A 26,879-nucleotide genomic window follows, 5' to 3' on the forward strand; every position below is an offset into this window, starting at 1 on the left:
AATTAGCGTTGCATGGCTCGGCTAATATACTATCGCAATTATCCATGTATCCATGTCTTTGGACGTCTGATTTCAGATTACACGGACAAGATTATCATCTAGTCCCCTTTAAGAACGAAGCCCGTTGCGCGCTGGATGAGGAAGCTCCATCTGCTTGTGTTTGGCTCAGCGAGGCCGTATTAAATGTGTCCGTTCTGAGCTGCGCAGTCTGTAAATCATTGACATTGCTCAGCACTGAATTGCTTGTTGTCTTGCTTGTTATGGGTTTATGATTCCTAGCTATGATTTAAAGGGATGTAGAAGTGGATTGGATTCTAAAGCTCACTAGATGGAAAATATAGGACAGTTTCGTTAGACTTTTTTTAAAAGAGAGGAGCAACAAAGTAGCAATTACACAAAGACAAATGTATCGGAAAAAAATGCCGCCATGAATTTAAGGGTTCTTATGGTTATTTAAAGGGATCCATTAGTGTTGCTTGTGTTCTTGTCACCCGCCATTAATTAAAATTTGCCAGCAAGTCGGATGGCACTGTTGCCACGGAAACTACACGAAAAAGGGGGTCATATAAAAGCTATTGCAAGTTTCCATTCCGAAAGAAAAAAAAACCTTGGTCAAGAATGTGAATGATCGACGCATCAAGACAGCAGCACTTTATACATAATGCCACCTGTCTCTTGTCGACATGATGCATGAAGATTGTGTCAGACAAATCCCCGGAGGATAAGAATTTGGTATATCCATCCTCTTATAAATATTCTCTTAAAATCTCATATTGCATCAGTCTCACCTGTCCAAATGAAAAGCAGCGATCTCAGCATTATGCCGCTCGTAATCTGAAAAGTAGAAGAAGTCCGGCGGGGTTTCTTGCTCCCTTGTCTGCCTGGAAAATAAAAAAAGATAAGGAATAAATATATGTTCAAATCTTCTGTCAATTATTGTACAGATAGTAGGGGAATATGGGAATTAACCCATTGGGGACAAACATACTTTATATACAGTTGACACGTGGCCCCCGAAACTGTAGAAGCCCATGGCCACCCTAAAGTGACACCATCACCTTGGAACATGAACTAAGTTATGGTGCTGTTCGAGGAGGTGATGGGGAACATTTTATGCTTACCCACACCCCTCTTTCCACACGTTTGATCAATCTGACTCTTTGCTTGGTCTATCGGTGCTTGCTCCATCAGATTGACAATCAGCCCATGTAAAAAGGACCCTCACCTGGTATCAGAACTATCGCTGGGTGTACATCCAGGCTATAAAAACTTTTTCCTTGGGTGAGTGGTGCAAGCAAGTGGGTTAAATAGAAAACTGTAACCGAGAGTGAATCTGCAACAGTTGCTATATCTATTATTTGGGACTGTAACTTGGTATATGGGCAACATGTCTGAGACAGTGGGGATAACAGGGGGGCAGAGTTGTCCTCTGATCATGCATCTCATTTCTCCATGCTTATGGTTGAGAAAACTGCCATGGCTTGTAACAAAGCTGTATGTTTGTAGGTAGGGATGAGCAAACTTTTCAAAAGTTTGGTTCAGCTGCTTTGCTAAACTCTTGCCAAAACCTTGGTTCAGTCCGAATTATTTTGAACCAAACTGGAAGTTCGACAAAACATTGAAAACTGGTGTACAACACTAAGAGCTATGAAAGCCCAGGATAACACTCTGAGGGCTCTTTCACATGAGCGTATATCGGCCCGCTGTTGTCACGGTTGGCCGATATACGCTATGATCTGATGCATTGGATTCCAGTGCATCAGATCACATGGCTGTATTCCTGCAGCGGAAAAGCTCCCGGCCCATATAGCACTGAGCGCTTTTACGTCGGGCCCAAAAGATAGTCCTGGAACTATCTTTTGGGCCACAATATGTCGGCCGCTGCATGGGCTCCTATGGGAGCCAATGACAGCGGCCAGAGAAGTGAGGGAGTTTAGCAGCGTGACTGCTAAACTCCCTCCTTCTTCTCTCCTCCCCTCTGGCTGATTGCATTGGGAGGGGGAGGAACACGGGTGGAGCTAAGCACCGCCCTGTCCCGCTTCCCATTGCTGGCTGCGGACAAGGGGTGGGATGGGGGTAGAGCTAAGTTCCCGCACCTTGTCCGCAGCCAGCAATGGGAGTAGGTGAGACGGGGTGGGGCTTAGCTGTGCCCCCGCCCACCCCTCCCATTGCAATCAGCCGGAGGAGAGAGGAGGTGAGCCGAGCCAGTGAGGGGGAGAGAAGGGGCAAGGGCATGGCAGCCTCGGTGTATATGTGCTGGGGCCCATGCCGTCTGAATGGGCATACAAACGTTAGATTTGTGTGCCCGTTCACGAGTTTTTACGCCCAGATGGTAGTGTATCGGCCAGGCGTCGTGAAAATGGCGGTTGATATATGCTCATGTGAAAGAGCCCTGAGAGATTTATCCTGGGCTTTTATGGTTCTTACCAGTGTTCAGGACTAGGGTTCAGAGGAATGAACCAGTAGAATCCTATTTTGGGTAGAACGTTGCTATAAACTTGGTTCAAGTTCATGCAGAACTGACAGTTTAGTAAAGTTTTGCTCAAAGTTGAATTCTACTGCTTCGATCCTCCCAACACTACTTGTAACAAGAAGAAACACCACCACAATGTTGCCTGGGTATGTTGGAACCTCAAAGATGTTATGTAGGCACATGTACTGGGATCAGAAGGCACAGACCTGGAGTACCAACACATCATTTGTGCCCCTATTATATAGCAATGCACACTGTTTAACTGCCTTATACAAAATTAATGACTGACAAATAGACTCATAGTTGCAACAGGTCATAAGGTTCTCTCCTTTAATTGCGGAGATCATTTATAAATTAGGCAATTATATCACGATTGCTTTCTCTAAAGACAAGTCACATTTATTAATTACAATGGGGAGAAAAAAAAAGAAAATCAATGCCGGCAACTTAAAGGGATAACCCCAAATGAAAGGCTTTTTCATTCTGACAGTTTAGCCAGCTGCACAAGCTGTAATTGTACCTTACGTCTCCATAAGTGACATATGGGACAATCATTAAATCACTGCAGGAACAGCACATTCTCACAAATTTTACTTGTCTACTTGCTGCCTGCAGCTCCGGCTTCTCATACTATATACATCATTAACTTTGGATCTTAAGAAAGAGAAAAAAACAAAACTTTCCTCCCTAGTTTATCATTTTGCATTCCTCAGCTTGTTTGTATAAACCTTCCCAGACATCAAAACAAGAAGTTTTCCAAGTGATGGCCACAATGCATTTAACACTGGCGCGTTCTGCAGCTCGGAGAGTTTCTTCAAACCTCTCATCATTATGTTATCCGCAACAGGCGCCAGAAGAATTCTGTTTCACAATAGCTAAGGAGCACCAAATAGATTGTAGATACAAGAGTGATGGAAATGCAACATTTTACAGTAGATGACTACCACCTGGTACCCGTATTTCACTGCTGGAAATAATGTTTAATCTTTGCCTTTCTCCACTGGAATAGTTGAGGAGCTTTCATGTTTTTTTTCCACCAATTAGCAAACTGCCGGGGCTCAACAAAAATATCTGCGTGGTGCTGTGATGGTGGATTAACTCAAAATATTCAGGTAGCCCTGAAGGATACTATTTTTTCATTGAGGAGACTGCAATTATACGAATGCATGAGAAGCCATGGTGTATTTGTGGAAGATAGTTGATATGGCTGTTAGGGGGTTTATAGAGAAAACGGGCTGCTTGGTGGTCATCACAACATGGATACTTTGATCATTCTTGATGTTAATCAGATAGAAGGGTGAAGAAAAGTGGACTTCAGCCTATGCATCGCGTTAGGAGCTATGGGTAAGATGAGTAAGAGGAAAAGGTGTACATAGTATCTATTTGGATCTTCTCAGATGGTCCATCTGAGAAGATGATTGGAGGCACCCATCGTATATCTATATAGGACATGTGCATTTGATTGCGGGTTATGGATTATTGCAGGTTATATTATCCATAAAGGTTGAACTGTTACTTATGTAATTAGAAAAAAATAATAATAAACCCCAGAGATCAATGTCCTTCTCCTCTACAAGCTGGTTTTGTCTACTGTTTGACTTTATCGAGGCTAATTTGAGTCTCCAAACAGATCTTCAAGTCATCTGGTGGCTAGTTAAACCCCAAGTGTTCCCTTTTCTTATGCAAATCCCTCCAATCTAACGAAGAAAATATATATTGTATAGTGGATGAATACTAATCAGATTACGCTCTTTGAAGAGCCAAACTAGAGCGAAAACCTGCACAAGCTTCGGGGCTACTTCCAATTTTCACACAGAAGTCGTGTTAGATAGACTCATACACAGGGCCCCAGAAGGTGGATGCATACGGACCCGTACAATTAGGTCAACCAGGTGAAGAGGGTCGATGTCCTCAAAATTGTTAAAAATATATTTAGAAATTGTATGCAAAAGGAATTTATAGTACTATCACTTTAATAAAAGAGAGACATGGCCTATTTATGTCGGCACATAAAAACAAGTGCTCTGGGCAGTTGTGGTTGTCTGAGTAGCGGTGTGGTTTGTATATACTATGTGATAAAAGGCGTTGGGTTCCCACGCTGAGTGTTGATGATGTAGTGCGGAATCAAGCACATTGCGAATTGTAGATGGTTCGTGAAAGGAGCTGAACGTGTGCGCCCGCAGAGTATGCTGAGCTGAGCGTGATCTTGGTAAAGCTAAACCACCTCGGAGTGATTTGCACCGACTTGATGTTGAGGCGATGGCTGTCCCAGGACCTGTAGCCCATCCAGTGAGCCTGCATTCAGCTCAACTACAGCTGTGGCTGAAATCTAGAACAGTCGTTGAAGTTGCCACTTAATGTTGTATACCCATGATATGGCCGGTCAGGGGCGTAACTATAGAGGATGCAGGGGATGCGGTTGCACCCGGGCCCAGGAGCCTTGGGGGGCCCATAAGGCCTCTCTTCTCCATATAGGAAGCCCAGTACTATGAATAAAGCATTATAGTTTGGGGGCCCTGTTACAGGTTTTCCATTGGGGCCCAGGAGCTTCAAGTTACGCCTCTGTGGCCGGTAGATCGTTTTCGGTTGTTCAATGATTGAGCAGTACGTAGTACGTGATTGTATGCATTTCCATTTTTATTTGGAAACTGACTCCTTACTTATCAGCCTCCGTCTAAGAATATGTAGAAATGAATGACACCCCTTCTAATCTTCTAGCATTTCTTCTGCTTCCGAATTCCAATGGCCTTAACTCGTAGAAGATTCAGACACATTAATGCAATGAGTTTTTTTGCCGCTCTCATTTCCATAAGCTCTTTAGTTCTCTACTTTGTTTCCATGCAATGAGGCATTTTACAGCTGAGAACATTATCAAGATAAATACTCTTCACACTTACTATTCCTGTCTTTAATAAATATTAGGCATCCACGAGGTGGAAAAGCAATGTTTAGTTTATTTCTAACAGAATAAGTGCTGTGTGTGGAACAAAAACAGTCATGCTTTGCCTCATTTCCATCATTTAGACAATGAGCGAAGCAGACGCCATTACCCATCTATTCTGCTGTTTAGTAGGAAGAAAGAGAAAGAGGGAGAGGAAATGTGTATCTAGGCAGCCTGACTTGTTCTGGAAAACACAACTAGAATGCACTGTCTATTTAACAATGCTGGAAAATGGCATTTGAAGATATTAACTAGAGATGAGCGAACGTACTCGGATAAGCACTACTCGTCCGAGTAATGTGCCTTATCCGAGTACCTCTCTGCTCGTCCTGAAAGATTCGGGACGCGCTGCGGAGCGGGGAGCTGCAGGGGAGAGCGGGGAGGAACGGAGGGGAGATCTTTCTCTCCTTCTCTCCCGCTCGCTCTGCCCCGCTCCCCGCTGTGACTCACCTGTCAGCAGCGGAGCGCCCCGAATCTTTCAGGACGAGCGGAGAGATACTCGGATAAAGCACATTACTCGGACGAGTAGTGCTTATCCGAGTACGTTCGCTCATCTCTAATATTAACCAATCACTTTACGGCTGGCCAATTACATAACTGAGGTCTCATGACATCATCGAGGCTTCATTATTTAGCTAAGTCAAATAGTGCATTATCACGATTTTTTTTAATACTTGGCCTCGAAAATATTTGCCTCCACAGCTGTAGACATACAAATACTTGTAAGATTATTCTGTGATTGCTGTCACATGGTGATGATCAACCAATCGCTGCAGGTCTATCAGCAAAATCCTTGGCAATCGTAGTGACCCTAAAAGTGTCACTACGTAATTGTACTGATAGTTCTGGGAGAGTTCAAAAATGTGACTTTAAATATATTGTGAAATGTCTCATCTTGAAGGTGGTGGTTAGTATAGATTTAATTTTAGAGACTGATAGAACAGTTTGTAGACACTACCCATTGACTCAGCTCTTCCAGCTGGCCAATCAGCACTAAGATGATGGAATGAGCAAGTTATATAAGTAGTTGTAATGTTCCAGAGAGGTCAAAGGAGAGTGGGACGTTGTGTACCACAGTGTCATCTCAGACAGCTGGTTTGGGGGACAGATCCTTACAGTTCCTAATAGCAATTTCTGGATATAACTTCTGAAGGATGAAAGGTGCATAGTGTGGGCTGAAGATTTCCAGGGCCATGGTGGGCAACTAACATGAGCAGTGCAGAAGCAAATAGAGAGGCAGCAGCACTTACAGCCACCACTTTCAGGATGGGACTTAGGAAACTTGGATTGTAAAGAACTTCTGCCTTCATTATCTGGATGCTGAATAAATATGAGTTAACTGTTACCCTTTCTGTCTCCCTGGACTCTCGTTGAAGGGACAGGGGTGAGGGTGTATTATATTGCACCAAGTTATCACACTGAGGAGCAGAGACCAGCCCTTACCATAATCCCTCAATCATTCACTGTAGTGTAACCAGATGGGAAAAGGATATTTACCAGAATGACCACTGTGAATATCATCTCCCATTACACAATTAGCATCTATCTACAGAAAGCTTCAAGCAGCTATATATTATTTCCGCAGTTGCCACTGCTGGAGAAATATGGTATTACACGACACCTACTCAAATGAATAGCTACTAAGTGACACTGATTCTTTCAGAGGGCGTCAATAATTGTGGTCCCAACCATGACATACATGCCGTAATAGAATTAGTTAAACTTTTAGTTCAAATTACTCCATTAGATTACTGAAAACAGGACTGTTACGTGTGCTGCTGGGATCTGTAGTTCTAAGCTTCCTAGCAGCACAGCCCTCACAAGGTTAATTGATTGAGCTGGCTGGGTGTGGTACTTCCTGCTAGCCAATCTCCTGGGTCTGTGCTCACATGTAAACCCAGCTCCTGGTCAGTCTCTGTATGGTGTTTTGTGTAAGCCTGCTGTGTGACCCTGGTGAAACCCGATCGTATCCTAATGCACCCCTTTTTGTAAGTGGGGGGGCATTATGTTTTGATCGTGTGGGCCCCGTGCTTAGTTTGCCCACACGATCGTAACAAGGACTATCAGTTATGTAATGTTTTCTTATTCATTCATTAAACGCTCCCATGCTGGAAGACTCAGGATTACTTAGTTGCCATTAAGTGAATGGGTACTATATAGGATCACATTTTTCCTGCAACGGCTAAAAGCTGATTGCAAAGAGTTCTTTTTGCCCGCTCTCCTGATGGACATTTCCTATAATAACCCATGCTTAGATATAACGGTAATAATATATATTCTTTTCCAAAAGGTGTCACTCTAGATCTTCAGGTAAAATCACCAGCAAATCGAAAAAAAAGGCTGTAAGGCATATTAAGTACCAGCAGACAAGATGCCATCTAATTATACGTATTGTGCATACAGTAATTGTTGCAGCCGTGAACACTGACAAGCCACATCTCATGCACGTAAGACTGTCAGGCCTCGGGACTTTTTCCAAGCGTCACAGCGGTTTTTGTCTGATTATTTTGTTAAAAGAAAGCAGAGCATGAATAATTAAATATTTGAGGCATGTTCCTTGGAAGAAGATGTTAACTTTCATATGGTAAATCTGTGGTGTTCAAACTTAGCTGGATACTCAACGTCAACATTCTCTGCTAAAGCTCTAATACACTCAAAGGGGGTTCAGGAACTTACAGTAAAATTGCATTTTTAGCAAAATTTCAACAAAAATGTTGAGTCACTTTGCAAATACTTTGCTTTACTGTTTTTGCATTGGTTTTCTGTTATTTCATGTTGTGTTCTCCATTCATATACACAGCTACTTCCAAGCTTCCTATCAAGGAATCTAACAGCTAACTTTAAGAGTTGGTTATACACATTAGATAGAGGTCAGCCGAAAATGGCAATTTTAGTGAAATAGGTTAAAGATATAATATCTATGTGGTTGTTACCAGACAGCGTATTTCAAGGGAAAGGATTTCAACATGGCCGCTTTTTCGTCACCTCGAAGATAAGCTGTTGACAAAGGAGTCTTATTTCCGTCTCCTCATTAAAATAAATGTGTAAGCTCAGCCAAGCAAAGCATGTATGTTTATTGGAGTCGGGTGAAATCCTGTAGATGTTGGATGAGTATGGCCAGCTTTAGTGTGTAAAGAAATGCACTTTTTTTTTTCTTAACAGGAGTCTAGTTGAATTCTGAATTTAATTTTCTACTGTAACAGTCAATGACAACCAAGTGGTGTAAGTTATAGTATTAGGTCCTCGTGTTAGCAGGGCTAGCTGCATAGCTTTGTAGTTGTGGCCCCGCTAACTCTCTCAGAACCTTTCTTTGGCTCATGCTACCCTAACCTCATTCCCCCAAACAGGTTGCCATTAGCTTTGTTTCCTGACATGGAGAATGTGTCAAGTGGGCAGTACCCACCCTTCACTGTCAATCAAGTCTGATGTGACCCATTGACAGTGAGCTTTGGGAATAGTCAACTTGATACAACAAGAACTGAATCTAAATATGGAGGATTGGGGGTGAGTATAAGGAAAAGAAAGACATCAATGAAGTCCGTGGCTGAAAAGCTTCATGTATGCAGTTGGTCCTGTTGACCTGAGGACAAAACAGGTCCTCTTTAAGTTAGACAAAGTATTAAAGTTACTCAACTTTTCATGCAAACTTATGGCTTAAGCACAACCCCTACAGGACTTTATTATGGGCCCATAGACACCCAGTGTGTTACCGTATGCCCTCCTGGAAGCAATGATTGTAGAGGAGAATGTCTTATTATATAGCCGGCTCATATTTTCTGGGATTTTTATAATCATCAGCGTCCATTATATTGCATCCACGGTGTTTGCTAGTCTAGAGTATTGCACATGTTGTAAGCATATATTACATGGAACAGAGCAAATCAATTCTTCATCTACTCTTTAGTCTTAATAGACAATTGCTGCAAAAGATTCTTCTCCATCTGTTGATTATTCAATTGCCTAATATTACTAAAGAATAGACACTAATAAACATGGATCGCAGTAAGATCTGCCTGTTCAGAACAGATTTATGGTACAAAAGATACAACATTTGGCGCTCAAACCGAAGAACACATTGGACATAACAGGTGGAAGAACTGGCTTTGTAAAACTCTTCTGCTCTAGAAGAAGGATGCTTCCTGTTTACTCTATTTAGAGATCATCTCTGCCAAGGAACAATATGAAACTGAGGGGTAAAAGCCTATGACAAATGGGATTGTACAGTTCTGGATCAATGGTTATGCGCTGTGCAGTAACTGCGGGTCTCCAATATGATTAGAAGGACGAAAAAAATCTGAGGGTCGGAATCCAGGAGGTGACCAATTATCACAGCATCGTGTAGAGAGAGAAAACTGGAAAATGTACATCTTGGTAGTTCAGTTATTCTAGATGTAGAAGTAAGTAAGGAGAATGTGACTTCTGAGTAAAAAGATTGTTACAAGGCAGCTACCAGGAGATTAAGTAGACGTATGGGGTGAGAGGGTAGCAGTTGGACATGGCCCTGGTCCCTGGAGAGGCACAAATGCCCCTCTACGACATAGGTAGACATCAGTATTATAAATGGCACAATGAAAGTGAGGTCCCACTTACTGATTTTGCATTGGGACCCAGGAACTTCAAGTCACATCTCACTTGGGGACCAATGGATGTGGATAGATTAATCATAGGACTATATAATTGAATTATTAATTGAATGCAAGCATAAAGGTAATAGAGTTATACCATCCTATTCTATTCTATTTAATCTCTGGATACAGCATGATGCATATGGCCGTATTATAAATGTATGTTGCATAGAGCTACAATTTGGCATCCATATACTACAATGGACCCATATGATTCCACTATTCACCTTCATGTTTATATGAAGTAGTACAGACTAGTAAACTGTATTCCATCATATGTTGTATCATGGAGATATTTGGTGCTTCACACAAGAATCAGAAATAAGAAACAGTAGAGTCTCTATGTGCAACTGCACATTGGCCTTCATAGTCCTCTATACAACGTAAGGGAGTTGTGCCAAGATGCACAACCAATTTGAGAATGTGGAACTGAAGTTGCTCAGCTAATCAGGGCTCGGTCACACGGGTGGTTTTTGGTCAGATCTGCAGACGCGCTTGCGATCTGCAGATCTATAGACCCAATGCATCCCAATGGGAGCAGGCACATGTCCGTTTTTTATGCGGATGTGCGATAAATTATAGGACACAACGATTCGCAGAACACGCCTATCTGCGTTCTGCGAATCGTTGTGTTCTATATATGCGCCCAATCAGAGGCAGCTCTCAGCTGTCATTCAATAGCTGAGAGTTGCCTCTGATTGGTCCCTGCGCTCAGCCAATCAGAGGCAGCACTCACTCACCCATTCATGAATTCATAAATGGGTGAGTGAGAGCTGCCTCTGATTGGTGAGGGCTGTGACCAATCAGAGGCAGCCCATTCAGCAGGCGGGGATTTTAAATCCCCGCCTGCTGAATACTACACAGAGCAGTTCAGGAGAACTGCCGGACGGACGCGGCTGAACTCCGTCTGCAGGGAAAAGGTGAGTATACTTTTTTTTTTATTTTTACACATTTTCAGAATGCTTTTCAGGGAAGGGCTTATATTTTAAGCCCTTCCCCGAAAATTCATCCAGCGCTTGCCGGCAGCCCATTGCTTTCAATGGAGCCGGCTGTATTGCCGGCTCCATTGAATTCAATGGGCGATCGTTCTCTTCTGCCACAGGTGCAGATTTTTCAGCGAATCGTCGGCCCCAGTCACGTGATTTGCGGATGCGCATCCGTTATGTGATCCGCAAATCGCGCAAAAAAACGCCAGTGTGACCAAGGCCTCACTCTGTATCTGCTCTCAGTACTCCCAGCAAACAGCTGATGTAGCAAAAAGTAGTACTCGAGGATAGCCGTTTACATGAACGGCCATTCTGTATTAACAGGACAGCAGAAGGTCAACAGGGCATATGGACAGGGGATGGCATCTTGGACAATCCTTTGAATGACAACATGTTGCGATATGAAATATTTGCTAATGAAGTTCCACCCATTAACATCCTGGCTAACTGCTATGTAACACTATACTTAGATCCTTCATATTAGCCCTATTGACTCCTTTACCATGATTACATTTCACCTGTCACTGGACCTCTAGACGTGTCTTCATAATGAGTTAATTAGGAAACATTGCCTTCTGAGTCAGGAATGAAAGATTGAAAATGGGTCATTGTATCTTGAGCAAACATAGACATGGTGTAACAGCCCACTATGTACGTCTTGAGCAAGAGTGGCCTTTTTGGAGATGATTCAAGTCTTACAAAATCCTTATCTATACAATACATCTAGCGTGAATGAAGAACACATCAAAGTTGGGACATTAGTAGCAAATCCTATGGAATTAAACAATCATTTCGGGATGCTCTTAAGACGTTCGTAACTTGGAATATATCAGTCTTAAGAAATTGTCATGACTTCCTTGGTTGAATGCAAAATCTGTAACGAGGCTCCCCATGTATGAAATGCAATGTACAATAGTGGTATCCTCTTGTGTATCAGAGAAGCCTTTGGGTCTCCTATTGCTGCTGAGCCTCTGTATCCCCCCTTTTAGGATATGGGGGCTACTGTGGATAGGTGATACATGTAATTTGGGGGAGGTATGTGAAGGTCTTGTAGTAACTAATTCTTTAAGTCATTTGGGTACAGTGATTGTCGATTGCAACAAAAGGCTTGTCGTTATCTAGTTGGGCCAAGCTTAAACAATTGAGTGCAAAGACTAAAAGCAAACAGCAAAACTAGCTTGAGCCATAAGAAAAAGTACAAGAGTGAAAGTGCAGTGGTAGGAGGCACAAACTAATGCACAAAGACAAAGTCCAACTAGCTGAGGTCAGAAAACCAAGGTCAGCAATCCAAGTGAGCTACAAAAGGTTATAAATAGAGATGAGCGAACGTACTCGTTACGAGTACTTACGCACCCGAGTACCGCCATTTTCGAGTACTTCTGTACTCGCGCGTAAAGATTCGGGGGGCGCCGGGGGCGGGGAGAGGCGCGGCGGTGCGGGGGGTAGCAGCGGGGAACAGGGGGGAGCCCTCTCCCTCTCCCCCCCACTCCCTGCCGCAACCCCCCACGCCGCCATGGCGCCCCCCGAATTTTTTCGCCCGAGTACGGAAGTACTCGAAAATCGCGGTACTCGGGCGAAAAAGGGGCGGGGCCGAGCACGTTCGCTCATCTCTAGTTATAAACAAATAGCCAGATCAGACTGTCACATGACATTTTTGAATACGGCGTGCTCTTCACTGATTGGTCAAGCTCATGGAGCATGTGCTGCCCAGCATCACGCCTAGCACCTCTATAGACTGGGGATGTATGCTTGTAAACACTTGATTTTTTTGGGATGTGACGATAACCTCTAAAAATGTCATATATTACCATGTCACATGACCCGATGCAAAGTCAATGATGCTTTCGGGATATGTTTGTATCATTTCTAAGTATATAGCCTGCAAATGTGATTTTATTTTCTGTACTATATTAGTTATCCAGAGTTAAAGATGATTTATGAGGATAATTTGCTCATTAAAAAAACATAAATCGGAACACCAACATATGAGATGCAGCGGAGGCTTCCAGCTGCTTGTTAACAGCAATGAGTCCTAAAATAAACTGTTGTATGAATACAGTATGATGATCACCTCCATTTCTCAGATCACTTGATCAGCCAGTTAAAAAAGAGCTCATGAAATAGAAATATAAACCTCAAAGTCAGCAGCTTCAAAAAACCGAATATCAGTAGAGTCATACAGCACCATCTCATCAAAGTCACAATTGCTTAAGCACATGGAAGCATTAATAAAATGTATCTGTACTAGTGTAGCTGACGGGTACATGTGTTTCGAGTGCTGGGAGCCAAGGGGATGCTAACAAGCCATTCTGCCTGGGTAGAGGGTATTTAGAGACAGTGCTAGGGCAATAAAATGAATTTTTGGTACAGGTGAAGGAATGTTTTATACCTCCCCCCCCCCCCCCCCCACCATGTATGCTAGACTCCAAGGAATGTCACTCCAAATCCTAAGTACCAAACTAGGCCCACCTTAAACCCGGAACAAAGGTCAAACCCATTATAATTTTTTGGTTGAGGGTCAGCCACAGCAATTTTATTATATTTGCACCAGTAACTGAGCAACCATGGAAAACATCAGACTCTACCAACATCCTAGCACCAGTTGGCAGCATATAGATGACCAGCAGCTCAAGATCCACTGAAGGAATTATTGTGTTGCCCCCAGCCATGACAGGAACTGGCCACATTTTAGAAAAGTTTGGCCTCCTACTAGATTCCTAGTGAACTTCTTCCTGCCTTGATCCTGCAGACTTGAAGCATTGCACCTATCTCACACATTCCCAAAAATTGTTATTCCAAAAAATCTTATTTTCAGTTGTGGATGAAATGGATGAAGTTAGAAACGATTATTGCACATCACTGGATATTTAGTGAACAGGATGCTGCACTTCTAATATATCTCCCACCTATACAAACAATTGCTATTTTTGATGCTCCATTATTGATCCAATGCTCCACAAAATAAATCAAAGTATGAGACTATCGGAGAAATTTTGAGTATGAATATAAGAAAACTCACTTTTGAGTATCCACTCCATATGTTACCATTGTGTTTGCTTCATGTAGATGCCAAAGAAAAAACTGAACAAACCATTATATCATCATCCTCTTGAACAGAGAAGTATGCAAATGAAAAAGTACCTCCACAGCGCCTTCTATTGGAAGGCCTGTTGAAAGGTCGAACATTGACTTATAAGACAGTCACTTTCCAACAGGTTGCATGATGGAGGTACTTTTTCATACTCTATTCACATATTTTTTACCCTAGGGAGCATTGTATGGCCTATCTAAGACCCCCTATGCCAACTTGTAACTTTTTAGCCCATTTACTTTATCCACTTGGACCAACATTAACTGCTTCTCACCCAGACAACCAGGACCCTCACTCTTCACTGACAAGTAGCAAACATCTTGAACCAGCCTGGGTGCATTATGGAGAAGATTTTAGTTTGGCTTTTACTCTTAGTCATGTTGAAATATTAAACTCTGAATTATAGTGAAGCCACCTTCCAATAGGTGGCGTTGTGGAGGTATTTTTCCATCCTCTATTTGCATGCTCTTTTTTCCCAGGGAGCATTGCATGGCCTACAATACACTCTTGGCAATCTCCTCAAGAAGAAACTTTATCCACCCAGACCTAATTAGAGAAGTAAACACATAGTAGATGATAATACTGTGGTGGTAATAATAGACATGTGGACAACTCTAAAATGTTGATGCTTCACTGAAGATGAACTCTTTTTGTTTTTTTTTTCTTGACTTTTTGCTATTTTTCTTGTTTATACAGCTGTAGACTCCTTACAAAGTACTAAGAACAGAGACATTTTTAGACTCTAGCTTTATTTGTATGGCCTGTAACCTTCTCCAGTACATCATTTAATTACAGGGTGAGATGCTGAGTAGTTTTCGTAGCCAGGGAGACAGGAAGAAGAGGCATCTTCCCACCTTTCCTTTCTAATTACAGAAGTGGCCATCTGTTATTTTCTTTACCTAATGTTGTTTTACTGATGTAGATCTTTATTGAACATTATCAATAGTTTCCATTAACGCCCTGTCCTGCCTCTCCTCTCCCCCACTATGTAGATAGCACATAGTCCAACTTCAATTTTCTTTGACCTCGGTAATTATATGAAGCGCCGTTTCAAGAGAACGTCTGGAAAAAAGTTTGTACTGTTATAGCAGCACTTTAATATAACACTGAGCTGCCTGATAACACAATGGCGGTATCTTGTGTGGGATGATAGCAGATGCCAGCCGAGGCAGCTGTATTTGTAGGATAAATTGTGGGTTGTATATCCTGCATATTATTGTAATTAGGGGCTGAAATACCATATAGGCTACAGCTGTACAGGGCCTAATGGGTAGGGAGCCCATTGACACTCTAAAAACAGCTACTTTCTATTATACTGTATGAAAGGGAAGAAAAACCAAGTCATCTTGTAGATAGGATACCTTTTAATAGCTAATAAAAAGAATTGATGTTCCAACGAGTTTCTGAGGCTCTCTGGCCCCTTCATCAGGCCAATAATAGGATATATAAGCCTGATGAAGAGGCCAAGGAGCCTCAAAAGCTTGCCATAACATCATGCATTTTTGTTAGCCATTAAAAGGTACCATATCTACAAGATTACTTGGTTTCTCATACTGAGAACAATCACATTTTCTTTTACTGGCTAACACGGCACCATACTTTTTTTCTTCTCATCATACTTTATAATTCACTGAATGTGGTCTTAACCCTTTCCGTGCCAATTTGTATCCTGGTTTTCCTAGGGGGCTTACTCTTTTTCTGCCATTATACAATGGCGCTATATGCTGGCTACAGCCAGTACTGCATGAGATGTCATGTTGGATAGGCTCCAACAGCCGAGAGGTTGGCAATATACAGTAAGAGAACCCCGACGGACGTCTTCCAACATCAGAGCTGTAAAAACATAATGTCTTCAGATGTCAGACAGTGGATTGGAAAGGGTTAAAGAGCAAGGACTTTTAGTGGGAGACCATCCACAGACAAAAATGAATACATTTGTCTACAAACTAAGACAGTCCGATCAGTCATGGTTTCCAACATCTGTTCCAAGAGATAACATATACCAACACTTACATGCACACAGCAATAATATGTTGGTCCATGTTAGAGAGTCCCTCCAGTATGTCATCAGTGTTTGCATAGAAAATAATAGAAAAACTGGTAAAAATAGGTTATACAGCGTTTTAAAAAAAAGGCCAAGAAAAATACAGTTACGTGACTAGATAAGTAGATTTCGATTTACGGTCTGCAAAACATGGACCAAATATAGAGTGAAAGTATGCTGGTCTGAAAGACTACTGGTGATCATGATGACTGGAACAGTTGTATGCAAGTCATCAAATTGTTCCAGTCATTTACATAGAGATTGTTAGCAATGTCTAAAGGCCCCCATACATATAAGACTGTCTTCACATGGGCACGAAATTGTTGCAGATGGTCTATTTGGTATTGGTGCAGGTTTTGGTAGGGATTGGAATTCACCCCCTCAGTGGAAGAGGTGGAATTCGTACCACAAATCCACTGCTACAATTAACGTGCCGTAGATCCAAAATCCACATTGGAGGTCGATTTCCATGTTGATTTTGTGCAGATTTTTTCCACATTGTGTGGAAGAGATTTTGGAAATCTCAACCTCTTTACTTCTACTGTAAATTCCATGGGTTTTCTATGAGGAGAATCCAGATGAAAAATCCACAGCAAATCCACCCCTACTAAAATGGCCTTGGAGGTTAGTCATCCGAACCCACCAACAACAGCAGAGCCGCACAACTCTCTAAGACAGTGTTCCCCAACTCCAGTCCTCAGGGACCGCCAACAGGTCATGTTTTCAGGATTTCCTCAGTATTGCCCAGGTGATGTAATTATTGTCGGTGTCTCAGACATTGCCACAGGGGTTGTTACTATAGGATACCCTGAAAACGTGACCTGTTGGAGGTCCTGAGGGCTAGAGTTGGGGACCCCTGCACTAAGGGTGCTCAAATTGTTTTTGTAAAGGTCCACTTACCTGGGTCTGCGGTCAGGATAAGGTTCGACAAACCCAGATAATGAGGGTTATTTACATATAAATGACAGTACGATTCTGGTGATACGAATATATATAGGTTTTTTCTTACTACATTTGCACTATAGCTCACCCAATTTGGCATATTCTGAGAACCATCACTTTTTATTTTCTTGTCAATAGAGCTCTGTAAGAGATTGCTTTTTAAACATTGAGTTGGTTTTCCTTTATACCATTTTGGGTTACATATGACTTTTTGAACACTTAGGGCTAATGCCCATGGCTGTGACAGACTGCACCAGCGGAATTTCGCTGCAGAGTTTGTCACGGCAATCCCCCAAAGACCCCATACTCGCCTCTTGGATCCGCTGTGCACATCCCGCCTGCCGCGCCGATGCGCATGCACAGTACAGCGCATGACGCGGCCGGCGGTGATGCGTAATCACGCGATACTTTCGCTGTGCTGACAGTGGAAGTATAGTGTGACGGCCAGCTTCCATCGACTACAATTGAAGCCAGCCGCGCGTATTCCTGCGGCAAATAGAGCATGCCACGGTTTCTTTCATGATGTGTAATTCCACGGTAGAATTCCACAGCATGAACATTGTGCAATTAGGTTCAAAGAACCTAATAGCTGCGGCATAACGCTGCAGATTACAATGCCGCAGACTATAATGGAAGCCGGCCGCATGTATTCCTGCGGCAAATAGAGCATGCCGCTTTCATGATGCGGAATTCCGCAGCGTGAACATTGGGCTATTAGGTTCAATAGAACCTAATAGCTGCGGCATAACGCCTCGAAACGCGGCAGAAATCTGGCTGTGGGCATTAGCACTTATGAGCCAGTGTAACAGTTCTATGAAGCAATAGTGATTGCAGTGCAGTTACCTCCTGTGATCCCAGGTGACGTCTTCTCCGACTGGTGACATCCGTTTGTGCTTAACTTTTCAATCTTGCCTCAGACTGCTATTACTAGCTACAACTCATCTCTGTACACTTTTCTATCCTGTTGCTACCCCTTATGCCCCTTTCAGTAACTCGCCCATAGTCAAAAGTGCTGCTCTGTGGGCCCCCAAAATTACACTGCTCGCTCTGTGTCCCCTGTTAGTTATGCTGACCCTTTTTGGCCCCTCATAGTTATGTTGCCCTCTATGGCCCTTTTTATAGTGCTCTTGTGACTTTTCTTAATTATAATGACCCCTGTGGCCCCTTTGGTTATAGTGCCCTCTTCCACTAACTTCTCCATCATCCAGTCCAATGTAAAAACCACAATTTCCCTCCTTTTATCTCCTCAATCATACAGTCCTATTCAAAGAAAGAATACTCCCCTTTCTTCAACCCCAACATACCGTCCCATATAAACACCATACTCTCCCTCCCATTATCTCCTGTTACAGTCCCATGTAAAATACTACCTCCTCTTCTTTCATCAGTACACATATGTAGATGGCTCCTGTTCTTAAGACCACTGGGAGTCCAGAGCCTAAAACTATAGTGTTAGGTCCTGTCAGTATTATCAAACTGAAAGAAGTTAGTGGAGGGGCAAAGGGGGACTCCCAGCGGCGCCGGCTCCTGGTCCAGACAACTGGTGACCAAGGTCTGAATTCATAACCTGGTCAGCCTGTTGAGTATGTCTGCTCTTATGTATATGAGAGCTGGTCAACTATCCCCCAACATATGATGTCAGGGAAAAGAAGGATCAGGGATGTTGAATTTCAACACCTGATCCTTTTGTTCCTTGAGAGATAAGTCAGTGCCAGAACTGTTCGGCTGTGGCTTACCTCCCTAAACACCCCAACATTCAGCCAAGCCAAACATTTGTGTATATGGGGAAGCCACTAGAAACAGATGTCGGAAGAATGATCATTCGTCTGACAGTTGTTGGTGGTGTATGGACACCTTAATTAATCCTTTCAGTATATGATAAAACAAGGAGTTAACCAAAAAATGTCTGAAACCATTCTCCCTATTATTATATGCAGCTATCAATAGCAACATAGTGCTTCCCAATGCAGATATCCTGTATGATAACATAGATTGTACTGCATATGGGATCTCGCCTCTCTACAATCCCATCCTGCTCCAGTGCACTTCTAATCCTCAGTACATTAAACTTTCTACTTGCTATTGACCTCATTTTGCTCGGAGTTTAAGTACCGTCTTTTGGGAAAAGTTATACTATTAATTGTGCAACAAAGCTTGCAGCTTCCTCAGCAGTACCACATACCTGATTTTCATTTAATTCTTTGCAATAACGTTGAGCCAAAATACAACTTACATTGCAACTTTCACTTAATATGCAGAGCTAGAGGCTCGCTAATAGAGAAGATAATCAGAAACCAAAATACGGGGCTCGTTCCAGCAATTCATTATATAAAAAGTTTCGGATGACCTAATGCATGGAGAGATTTCACAGTTGCACAGTCCATGTAAGTGTAAGGTGTGTGTATGGGGGAAGTATACATTATATTGTACCATGTTTGCTACTTTAGAAACTTGTTCAGATTGTCTTTAAGACGGGGCTGAGACAGGAAATAGTTTTTGGAGCCCGAAAGCGAGAGGAAGATTATTGTTCCCCATGAGAGAGATAGAAAGTGATTTACATGCAGCTGATTCATAGGGTGTAATGAACTCTCGTACACCGAGTTTGGCAAGTGTAACCGTCCTCATTGACACATTTGAGCAGGGGGTTGGACCTGATGACTCTGGAGGTCCCTTCCAACTCTACCATTCTCGGATTCTATGACACATAGGGGTAAAACAACTAAAACTGTTACTGCTGACTGAATAAGGAAAGTTCATCTCTTATCGAAATGGTCTCTGATGTACCTCATGCAGCTAGGCTCTCTTTCTCAGGCAACCACTGTCTGAACATGTATGGCCAGAACCTAGGCCGGATCTGTATTCAGCCCCCTGCCTGTTAGGGAGGAAGGACCAGCTCCAACTTATGGAGGTAAAAGTGAGCTAGAGACTGTCAACCCTGTCCAGTCCTCTGAGTTTATGACTACAGTTCCCCTCTACTACCGCTACATCACATCAAGATCTTCATAATGCATTTGCCAAGATTCCCTTACTGGGGCAAACACCCATAGAGGGTAATGTTTAACTTAAAAATGATGGTAAACCGAAATGAACAACTTTACACTAACCCAGAAAAGCAGAAGAGAGTCCTTCACTGGATACGAGGTTCTGAGAAAATAAGAAAGGTCAGCATATTGTTCATAAGGTGTATAAGGATCAGCTTACGCCAACCCTACTTGAAGATCGTTTGGTGATGTGAAAGAACTGAGGGTCATGGCCGCCATTATGGCAGTACAGGTGGTTGTGCTTTCAAGTGCTCTGGAAAATTAAGGGTCAAAATTTAACTATGGACTGCCAACCACCGACTACCTATGGGGGGTTGCATGGGAGCTGTTAAAGTGGTTATCCCCAGATTTAAAGTTAGCCTCTATACACAGGATATGGAATAAGCGTCTGACCATGGAGGTCTGGCTGCTAGGACCACCACCAATCACAAGACCGGGGATCTTGGGTCCCTATGTATGAGTAGATAAGAGAGCAAGTATAAATGCAGTCACTTCATTTATCTTTATGAGATTGTCAAAGAGAACCTTGGTACAACAGTCAGCAATCTCCGGAGTGACATAGATATGAATGCTCAACCACCCCTCCATTCTTACAGAGAGACACGAGACCCAGGTTCTCATGATCGGTATGGGTCTCAGCGTTCGGACCCCCACTGATCAGACAGTCCTTTGACTTTCAGCAATTCCTCCTGGTTTCCAACTCAGTGACCTTAGTTTCACAAGTGTTAGGTCTTTTTAATGCACCCATTGACTTGAATGAGTGATGATTCTGGCTCAAGAATGGCACCGGAATAAAAAAAGCCCGTGATTTTTTTACAAGGACTATAAGTCCATGAACAAAATTGCACATGTAAATACACACATTGAGGGAAATTTACTAAGTCTATCATTTCCAACGCCGGTCTTACAGTAGTATAGTTTTCCACAGCGCATTGCATTACATGAAAGGGGCAAAAAAAGTCCCACAACTCTTCCCCTCGCACAGAATGTTTCAGCATAGACCCTTTATAAGACTGGATTTACACGGTGAAGAATAGTGTGCGAGTTCTGGGCGATTACATTGTAATAACCCATTATTTTTAATGAGTTCATGTATATAACGATTTTTTGCTGACAGTGCGAGATCAAAAGATTATAGAATGTCTCTTGCACATTGCACATTACATGGAAGGGGTGTCCGTGTGCTGCCATAGCTCACTCTCGTCCGTGTAAATGGGACCCAAATATCCCTGATTGATATTAATGGGTTCAGGTTCTGTCAATTTCAAACTTGGACAGAACTCAGATGTTAAAATCACTCATGCGAAGAGGCCCTAAATGGAGAGGCTCCAATTGCACTCCACCATCTAAACATACCGTATAGCTCGGAGAGGCTGAATGGGATCATACTGTATTATTCCCCCTTATTCCATAATCACTTGATCATTGTATGGGTACAATAAGTAGATTGATGTCCATTAGACTAGATAATTTGCCCCCAGAGTGCTAAGGCTGCAGAAATGCAGTCCTAAGCTCTGTCTCACGACCTGAAGGTTTGTGAGTTCAATCCCTGCATGATTCAAGTAGTTGGCTCCGAGGTCAGTAAAATGAGTACCCAGCTTGGTGGGGAGTAATAAATAAAAAATGACTTGCAAGCGTCACGGAATAAGTTGGCGCTATACAAATAACAAGATTTATTTTATTATTTATTTATTTGCCGTATGGGGATCAGATATTTCAGATCAGATATCATTCACTCCCAAATTTGAAATGCATATTGAATTGCTGCCAATGACAAGTTAGCTACATCAAAAATACACATGGATTGATGCACACTAGGATTTATTAGTAAAATTAATCTCCTGTGTATCTCATAGCACATAAATAGAAATGTCAAGCTTTCAATTATGAAGTATGTGCCAATTTACTGGCAACTCTGACACCTCCGCATATAAATAAACCCTTTCTGAAACATCACGGGTGACACTACAGTGCATTACTGAGATGGCAGATTGACGCTTGTACTAAGAGATGTAAAGAACTAGGGATCAGCGCTTGAAAAATGTGCTCTTTCTTCTGCAGAAGTTTCGCCTCCCAGGAGATGTGTAAACAGCAGAAGTAGTTAAGGTAAGCCATGCGTGTGAGAGAAAACTTCTCCGGTATGTGCCCAAGTGTGTATGAGATAATACTACCATAGAATATAGAAATGATGAATGGCCTGCCTACGATGTAGCCATCTTCTAGGAAGCAGATCTAGGGGAGATAGCCCCCTATAGCTACACAATGGCTTTCTTCTAACGCAAGGTCAGTAGGTTCTGGTAGACACCATGGCGGTAAAAGTTTCTTCTTACTTGGTGGCTTAGACATCTCTTAAGAACAGGTTCTTCTCCTCGTCTCTTTTTTTTAATCTTTGAAGTTGAGGAGGAAGAATCTTCTGAAGATTGAAGGATGACACGCTTCATGCTGTTGACATGGCAAAGAAAAAAAAGAGACGAGGAACATCTTTCAATTTTCCCGTGGAAATGTGTGGAAGAAATTCTCTATTCACTTAGATCGACAAAATGAACTTATAATGGCACCGCCGCCTTTAATGAAGACACATGGATGAAGTAAATGTCATCGTACGCAGGACAGAGAATATAGCGGCACAAAGTAGAAGAAATCGCCGAATTGCCTAAAAAAATCAATCTAAGGGGGATATTATTAAACGTTGAAGACAAACGAGGCGAAGATATTTATATAAACATCGGATTTAATCCGCCGCGACTGTTAAGTCCCTAAAGTGCGATGGGGTATATGTGGGCATCAGTAGTTGTAAATATCTTATATACATGGATTATTAGGTTCATTCTATGGCATTTATATTATAGGCTTCAAAGGCTTGTATAGAATGGGACAAAAAGGTCTTTTTTTCTGAAACAGAGCCACTCTTGTTCATAATAGTATCTACTATTGCAGCACAAGCTAATTTAACCCTTTCCAATCCAATGCATATCCTGGTTTTCCAAGGGGGCTTACTCTTTTTCTGCCGTTATACAACGGCGCTATATGCTGGCTAAAGCCAGTACTGCATGAGGTGACACATTGGATAGGTTACGACAGCAGAGAGGCTGGCAATATAGAGTAAGAGAACCCCGACGGATGTCTTCCAACATCGGAGCTGTACAGCCTTGAATCATAATGCCTTTAGACGTCAGACAGTGGATTGGAAAGGGTTAAAGGGGTTGTTTCAAAGTTTAAGGGATTGTCCAGCCGTAAACTATTCGGCAGATAGGCCATCAATAGGTTACATCTGGACAACCCCTTTAACTTTCATCACCTATCCACAGTATAAATGATAAAAGTGTAATCAGTCAGGGTCTTATTGCTGAGACCCTCACTGATCGCAAGAATGGGGGTTACTTGTCTCCCTCTCCCCCTCACTGCAGGTTCGCAGCACCCTCTACAGTAAGGAGGGGATTGAATGAAACAATGGTCACGCATTGCAGTACTGATTCATTCATTTGCCATAGGAGACATTCTGTAGCCGAGTGATTGTACTTGGCTATATTCATCAGTCCCATTGACATAAATGTAGCAGCACCATACATGTGCGACCAGAGCTCCATTCAATCTGGCGTCCCTGCAGGTGGCTGCAGCGAGTCTACAGTGACAGAAGAGAGGGACATGCGTTCTTGGGATTGGTGGGGGTCCAAGTGGTGAGACCCCCACTCATCAGGCTTTTAACACCTATCCTATGGATAGGTGATAAAAGTTAATCTTGGTACAACCCCTTAAAAAGTGACCAACAGAGCTACAATTTTTGGTGCAACTTTTTGCAAAAATGGTGAAGTATTAGGTTTGGTTCTTATTTTTATCCTTTCTTGCTTTTTCATGGCAAGAAAGGATAAGCTCCAAGCCTTTAGCTATTGGAGGTAACAATTGCATCTTGGCCAGGGGGCCCAATCGAAATCACCCGCATATGAAACCAGTATTATAAATGGCACGCGGCAGGTGGAGGCCTTATTACAGATTTTGCATCAGAAACAAGACAAAAAAATATGTATGACCCTCTTTAAGAATAAATGAGGATTTGTTAAGATTATCATAGCTCCATTTCTGAAAACACAATGTTAGTGCGAACAGAGCCTTAGTGAGGTTTTTCCACTAATGCCATTTATTTCCTATCCACAGGATAGGGCATAAATGTTGAATCGCTGGAAGTCCCAGCAGCTGAACCCCCAGTGATCTCAATATATATAACCTGAATCCTCCATGTGAATGGTATGGTGACGGTGTCCATGCATGACCACCACTCTATTCACCTCTATGGCATGGAGGAAGATTTTTAAGCGCATCGATCTCCCTCCTTGCATTATAAGTGAATGAAGCAGTGAGTTCAACACCACTACATTCACTTGGGGCATTCATGGTGTGCATATATCGGGATCTCTAGGTGTCCCAACAGTCAGGCCCCCAGAGATCAGTCATCTATCCCATATCCTCTTTTATTACGCCATTCAGAGTTTACAGTCTGCTCAACCGCAACCCCCAGATGCCAGAAAGGGAGCACAATTCATTGCCTAGGAATAGCTGTGACGACAAGTATGCGGTTGGGTGGTGCGAGGTGGGAAATAACTATGAAAAATACATCATACGATCTCAACTTCAAATGAAAATTGCAGTACAAGAGTATGAGGCCTGCTATAAAGGCGTTAAATTCATATTCATCTCCTGGGTAAGGTCGAGTCTCTTAGTTTTTATTGCTTCAGACACAAGATTGAAAATTGGAGCAGCATCATATCACTTGCAATAGCCAAGAACAGTCAACATAAGGAGGGTGTAACTTATTGGAGGCATAAATAATCATTTTTTTAGTGTTCAGTTTTCAAGACCGTGGAGATGATAGACATTTGCCCCAACGTGGGCATTTTCGGGAGGTTTTGTGAGGGCTTAAAAATGTTCCTCCAACAGGAATTCCAATGTTGGGGATATATTTTCTTGTTATTTCTCTCCTTTCTTTTGGACGCTTTTCAGCTACTATGAAATCTACAGAACACAGTTTGTGCTTCATGAGGAAGAAATCATCTCTTACCCTATGTGACATTTGGATAACTTTCCAGCAGGAATTAGTCATCGTTCATCATCATATTAACGATAAGTCTTAAAGGGGTTGTGTCGAAATTACAAGCTGTTCCCTGTCCACAGGATAGGACACAACTTGCTGATTGGTGGGGAGTCTCACTACTGAGACCCCACCGATCTCAAGAACGGAAAACTTGTGTCCTCCTCTGCCTGCTACTGCGAGGGTCACTTTTTTCCTCACAGTGATGTCACTGTGAATGGAAAGCCGGCCGAGCATGTGCGGTCGGCACTTCATTCATTCCAATGTGGGTGATAGAAATATCTGGTTGGATAACATAGATATCTCTACAGTCCCATGGAAACCAAACCAGTGAACATCAGTGAGCTTGTATGACCAGTATGCCATTCAGTCTCTTCCTCACTGCGGGGGGTGCATTAACACTGCAGTGAAGAGGATGGGGCATATGAAACCCCTGTTCTTGAGATTGGTGGTGAAATCAGTGGTGAGGCCTCCAACAATCAACACAGGATAAAGAATAACATGTAATCTTGGAACAACCCCTTTAAAACCACTAGTTGTGAGACAAGCATCAAGCCCGTTTTAGTATATGATCATTGCATCTGCCCTTACTTACTATCTTCTGGTAGGACCTTTCAAAGTTTCACTGCTCTTACTGTAAATAATCCTTCTTAAACTGATGATTGAATTGTTATTACTAGTGTTGAGTGAACTAAATCAGAAGAACCCTGTTTTGGGTCGAATTTTGCTAAAAGTTTGGTTCGGCACAAAGTCCAACCCTAAACAGGGTTCTACTGGTTCGGTTTGCTCAACACTAGTCCTGAACAATGGTGTATAACACTGTCTAAGAGCCATAATAGCCAAGTATAATACTCTCAGAGCATTGTACAAAGCTTTTGTGGCTAATAGCCATTCTTATACACCAGTTTTAGGGGTTTTGGTGAACGTCCGGTTTGGTTTGTTTTGGAACTAATTCAGACAGAACCAAACTTTTTGCACAAGTTTGGTGAAGCGCACAAACTGAAATTCATTCATTACTAGGTATTCCACATGTAAAGATTATCCGCTGGTCTTTTCTACAGTTCTTGGAATTTAATAAATCAGGCACCTGCTCTTGCATAGATCGCACATATAGTATAACATGTGTAGAGGTGCACTATAGAGAATGGCCTGTAGGGGGCAACACACAGGCATTCTGGTGTCGGAGAAAAAGGAAAAACACCCACAGGTATGGTATGGAATGGAAGATATGTGTCACAGAGGTTGTTAGCTTCTGTGATATAGATCGGTCCAATATTACTCCAGGCCAGATCTTACACCTGAACCAGCAAGCTATGTAAAGAGTCAGGTGGAAGTGAGGAGGAAGTGTGTGTGTCTAGGAGAACCAGACTTGTGTTGTGACCAGACTTCTGGTTAAACTGACTCCTGTTGTAAGCAGAGAGAGACGCTGTGACTAGGTGGAGAGCTGCGTTGTTCCAGCCGGATGCTTGGAGAACTCTGGCCCTGGGATTGAGGTCTGGAGACGCTACGGCATGGTTATGAGCTGTGCTTCTGGACTACTACAGGTCTGTGAAGGTGAACGGACTTGTTACTGTTTGGCAGCTGTGGACTTAATTGCTCCTCCTGGGGACTGTGGAGGATTAAATTGAAAGGACTTTGCAAATGTTATCATTT

At 42.5% G+C, this 26,879-nt stretch overlaps 1 protein-coding gene across 1 annotated transcript in view; it reads right to left on the bottom strand.

Annotated features, from left to right (window-relative positions):
• FAM20C (FAM20C golgi associated secretory pathway kinase) overlaps positions 1-26,879 on the bottom strand; it is a 173,302-nt gene that overhangs the window by 56,078 nt on the left and 90,345 nt on the right. The window contains exon 4 of the mRNA XM_066576373.1: positions 789-881. Coding sequence (XP_066432470.1) covers positions 789-881 — 93 coding nt within the window. The remainder of the gene's footprint in view (positions 1-788; positions 882-26,879) is intronic.

Source organism: Eleutherodactylus coqui, chromosome 8, assembly GCF_035609145.1.
Source record: "Eleutherodactylus coqui strain aEleCoq1 chromosome 8, aEleCoq1.hap1, whole genome shotgun sequence".
NCBI classification, from domain to species: Eukaryota; Metazoa; Chordata; class Amphibia; order Anura; family Eleutherodactylidae; genus Eleutherodactylus; species Eleutherodactylus coqui.